This window comes from Salvia splendens, chromosome 2 (genome assembly GCF_004379255.2).
Source record: "Salvia splendens isolate huo1 chromosome 2, SspV2, whole genome shotgun sequence".
In the NCBI taxonomy this organism is placed as follows: Eukaryota; Viridiplantae; Streptophyta; class Magnoliopsida; order Lamiales; family Lamiaceae; genus Salvia; species Salvia splendens.
The window spans coordinates 28,977,825-28,982,629 of NC_056033.1; the positions used below are offsets into that span (position 1 = coordinate 28,977,825).

The 4,805-nt window shown below is 38.7% G+C and overlaps 1 protein-coding gene across 1 annotated transcript; it reads left to right on the forward strand.

Moving 5' to 3' along the window:
• The first annotated feature begins 513 nt into the window (after positions 1 to 513).
• On the forward strand, positions 514 to 4,451 carry LOC121763934 (probable anion transporter 3, chloroplastic). The gene is made up of 8 exons (XM_042160027.1): positions 514 to 990; positions 2,632 to 2,858; positions 2,934 to 3,282; positions 3,386 to 3,430; positions 3,507 to 3,653; positions 3,735 to 3,872; positions 3,951 to 3,984; positions 4,067 to 4,451. Exons 1-8 carry the CDS (start codon positions 601 to 603, stop codon positions 4,234 to 4,236), a joined length of 1,500 nt encoding a protein of 499 aa, XP_042015961.1. The 5' UTR covers positions 514 to 600; the 3' UTR covers positions 4,237 to 4,451.
• Positions 4,452 to 4,805: the final 354 nt, after the last annotated feature.

The window sequence follows — 4,805 nt, forward strand, 5'->3', positions numbered from 1 at the left end:
GTGGATGAAATACTTCCTTATACTCTATTTGCCTAATAAAAATAGACTTATTGAATGACATGAATTTTAATGTGTAATTAAAAAAATAAAAAGAAATGGAAAATTAATTGTAATAATATAGTGGATGATTAAACTTATAAATAATAATGTAAAAGAGAAAGAGAAAAAGTTGTTCAAATAATGAAGTGAATGGTGGAATTCATAAATAATTAAATAAAAGAAAATAAGAAAATATTTTCATAAATGAATGAGGATTATTCCTACGAGCCGAATGAAAAAAAAATTAATCTATTTCTATTGGACAGATGGAGTATTATATCCCCGTACTAAATAAGTCTGAGACATATAATATCACGCCTCTAGTAATTGATCCCTCAATTTGTCATTTGAGGTAGAAATGACATCTATTTAATATTATTTCCATTTGTAGTTGAAGGCAAAAAATATGAATTATACACGTTATTATTTGAATTGTATTACATCAAATACCAACTCCCTTCTTTATTGGTGTGCCTACATTTTCAGGCTATTTAACACTTCCTATAAAATTGTGAATGAAACAATTCGTTAATTAAAAGCCGTAGCCTTTGTACAACGCAAATGGCTGCCGTCGCGCCGCTAAAGTCCCATCTCCGCCGGGCCCATCTCCGGCCCGCAGCCCATTCGGGCCCGATCGGTCTAGCGGCGACTCTTTCGTTCCGGAATTCGCAGGTGAAGAAATGGGGGAGTGTTTGCACGACGTACGGCGAGAGGGTGCCGGCGGCGATTCGGGTTTGCGGGGCGGTGCGGTGCACGGCGGAGGGGATGGAAAGGGGGCTGTTTGTGGGGCGGAAGGAGGGCGGGTTTGTGGCGGCGGAGAGGTTCAAAGTGGTGGCGCTGGTGGCGGCGGTGATGTGCCTGTGCAATGCTGATAGAGTGGTGATGTCTGTTGCAATCGTTCCTCTCGCCGCCAAATATGGTTGGTCCACTGCTTTCTTAGGCATTGTTCAGGTAATTTTTCACACTATTTTTTTAGCCTATACTTCACATTTTTAAAATTATATATTTATAATTGATAAAAAGATGTAAAATTTTACATTTTTTTATGTTATTTCTCAATCTGATTTGAATAATATGTTTTCAGCAATTATTTAATTCATATGGGCTGTGAAACATTTATTATGTTATAAACAATTTTTAAAGTTCATAGGATAAAAAGTTTATGCAAAAAGGCTCATGATTTAGTCCTATGAAGTGCGGTAAAATGTAATTAACTTGCCGTAGAAAAAATAAAAACATATGGAATTAAGTCAAATTTCGGAATCTTTAGGATCGATATCCTTTTAAATAACCAAAAAATGTTTTGGCTTTTTTGGCGGTGAATGGAAGGAGCAATAGGGATTGATTGCTTGTGTGAACTCTGGTTTTGGTTAAGTGGGGCCGGCGTGAAAAGACTTGGTTATTTCCTATTTTTAATAAAAAAAACAGAAATTAAGTTGTAACCATAACATTTGAATACATTTATTAGGTTGTTGGATTGTTGTGTTTTACGTGGGAGGGTGTTTTTGTGGTAGTTGAGAACCAAGGGTTGGTTTGTACGAGGACTAAGTCTCACGATGTCTGAAATCGCATAGATTCCGAGTCAGCATCTCATTTGCTTTATTCTCCCCACCCCATCCCATGTGTCCGTGAATAAGAATCTTATTTCTTTCTTGCACGAATATTAAGAAATGTTAAAAAAAGTGGCTGGACTAAATTGAAAAAAACGAGACTTCTATTCGCGAACGGAGGGAGTAGTAATTTAATTAGATTGTTAGTATAATTTTGTTAGATTTCGTAGCTACTTGGCTTAGAGTTGACGGATATTCCTATGAGGGTGGTGGTAGGTGTAGGATGTGATGTTCATAAAGAGTTGAATTCTTGATGCCAAAAAGTAGGTAAGAAAGCCAAGAATTGAGATCATGCATAGCTCATTTTGGAAGACTAGAACTTAACATATGTGACGTGGAATATATTATATCCAATCATTCATTAATACTAGTCCTGTAATTTCAAAGTTACAAAATGTGAATGGGAGGGTGAAGGAAAAGACTCAACTTTTTGGTTAAGAATACATGGGTGAGGAGAATTAAGTAAAACTATATTTATCTGTTCAATGCCTTCATAACTAACAAAGGAGACATAACATTTGGCATTTGATGGGGTATGAGTTTAGGCCATTTTGTTTGCTATGGAGGTAGAGAGATAGCTGAATTTGGAATGGTGTGTTGTTAATTCAAGGGAAAGAAAGCAAGCCTCACAATAATTTCTTGCCGTTGGAACTTTGTCATCTGATGCCCGCTTCTGCTAACGAATAAATAGTTTCAACGACGAAAAGGAAGAGTTGTTGTCAATATCTTAGTTGGGATCTCTACCTTGACTTGTTTGATGGAGGCTTGTTCAAACTTCTTTCATGACCAATATACTTAAAAATCGGCTCAATAAGAACACGAGTATCAAACCATTGTTTGATTCGTACGTTTGACTAGGACGCATTGGACATTGAGTTCCTGAAATTTGAAGAATAATGTTGAAATGAGATGTTTGTTTTCATAATGCTCAGCAAAATGCTTCTCTTTTGCCATATAAATTCTGATCACATTTTTCACACAGTCATCCTTTCTGTGGGGATACATGTTTTCCTCTGTTCTCGGAGGAGCATTGGTCGACAGATACGGAGGGAAAAAAGTTATCGCATGGGGTGCAGCATTGTGGTCGCTAGCAACTCTCGTCACTCCATGGGCAGCTAATCACTCGACAAACAGCCTCTTAGCTGTCCGAGCCTTCTTTGGATTGGCCGAAGGGGTAGCTTTACCTGCAATGAATCACCTTCTATCGCGGTAACAATATACGCACACACTTAAATTTTCTTCCTCATTTCATATATTCGGTAACTGTTAATAATTTCGTAACAGATGGTTTCCAAACCATGAACGAGCTACTGCTGTTGGATTATCCATGGGGGGATTCCAGCTCGGGAACGTAGTGGGGTTGGTCTTGGCTCCGCTGCTGATGCAATCTATCGGGATTTCTGGCCCCTTCATGCTCTTTACTGCCCTCGGGCTTCTTTGGTTGGTTACATGGAGTTTTAGGGTCACGAATGACCCACAAGAGTGCGGAACAATCAGTAAATCTGAACTGTGGTTGATCCAGGCCGGGAAAGGCGACTCCTCTGTCATCAAGGGCAGCCCTCCATCGCTAAGGCATCTCCTATCCAAGCTGCCAACATGGGCTATAATCTTTGCTAATTTCACGAATAACTGGGTTCGTTCGTTTTCGTTTTCGTTTCTCATTCCGTTCCCGTTTCCTTTTATGACGATCTCTTGTGTAGCATAATAAACGTCGAGTGTGCTTTTCTTAACCGCAGGGATACTTTGTTCTTCTATCGTGGATGCCTGTTTATTTCAAAACCGTGAGTTTTATTTCTACTCGATTTATAGTTTTACAAGTGCGTAATGTTGCTAAAACATCTTCTGCTGGAATTTCAGGTGTTCGATGTGAACTTGAAGCAAGCGGCTTGGTTCAGTGCGGTTCCTTGGGGAACGATGGCGCTCTCAGGCTACATCGCTGGGGCAGCATCGGACTACTTGATCAAATCGGGTTACTCCACCACATCAGCAAGGAAAATCATGCAGGTAAATGCCCTATAACACGAAACGAACCTCAGGCTACTCGTTGATCTTGATATTGTTTCCTAACTCGAATATTCATGGCAGTCAATCGGTTTCATTGGCCCGGGGATTGCATTGCTTTGCTTAAACCACGTCCGAACGCCTACAATTGCAGCCGTATTCTTAACAGCAGCCCTCAGCCTGAGCTCTTTCAGTCAAGCCGGCTTTCTACTCAACATGCAAGTAAGTGTTCTTTTCGCTTCGTTGCATCACAGACTCTACTCGACAGACGACTAAATTGGTTCTACTCGTTTTCATCAGGACATCGCGCCACAATGTGCAGGATTTCTCCACGGTACACACTCGTATACCATTCACTCACTCACGTTAACGATATTAACTTGGATGGAGGCTAACGGACGAGCTTTGTTTTGCAGGGATCTCGAATTCGGCAGGAACACTGGCAGCAATTATCAGCACAATTGGGACAGGATACTTTGTGCAGTGGCTAGGTTCATTTCAGGCATTTTTAACTCTTACAGCTTGTCTTTACTTTGCTACAGCCATATTTTGGAATCTCTATGCAACTGGAGAAAGAGTCTTTTAGATTAGATCATTAGAACAAGATCTACTATGTTATGATTGAGAAATTATATGATATATAAGTAACATATGACAGGATAAGTAGATGTATACATGTAATATTCTTAAACAAAGGTAGAATTTTGTCCATTTTTGTTTCCATTCGTTTGTTTTACAGAGCTTAAAGACTCAATGTGTTGTATAAAAATATTTATATATTGCAAGTTGTTCTATTTATCACTCTTCTTGGCCAATATTTAGTTCAGATTAGATCACATCTTTAGGTTTTGATGGTGGAGATATTCGTCACGTTGATTTTAACCCTTTAAATTATTAATGAGGTAGGTATTGCTGATTTATTGGTAAGCACCTCTAATTTATCAAACAAAATTTAATTTTATCTGTTGATATGTTGTTGTCACATAGTACTATCACACTATGCTATTGGTGCTAGATTAGTTAAGAATTTGTATAAAGGTGTCACTACCAAACAGATGTATTTTTATGTTACTTTAAGTTTAATTAGCATCACTCATCATGCAAAAGTTGAAACTCTAACCCCCCACATCCTAGCCCGACAGTATTATGATGGGT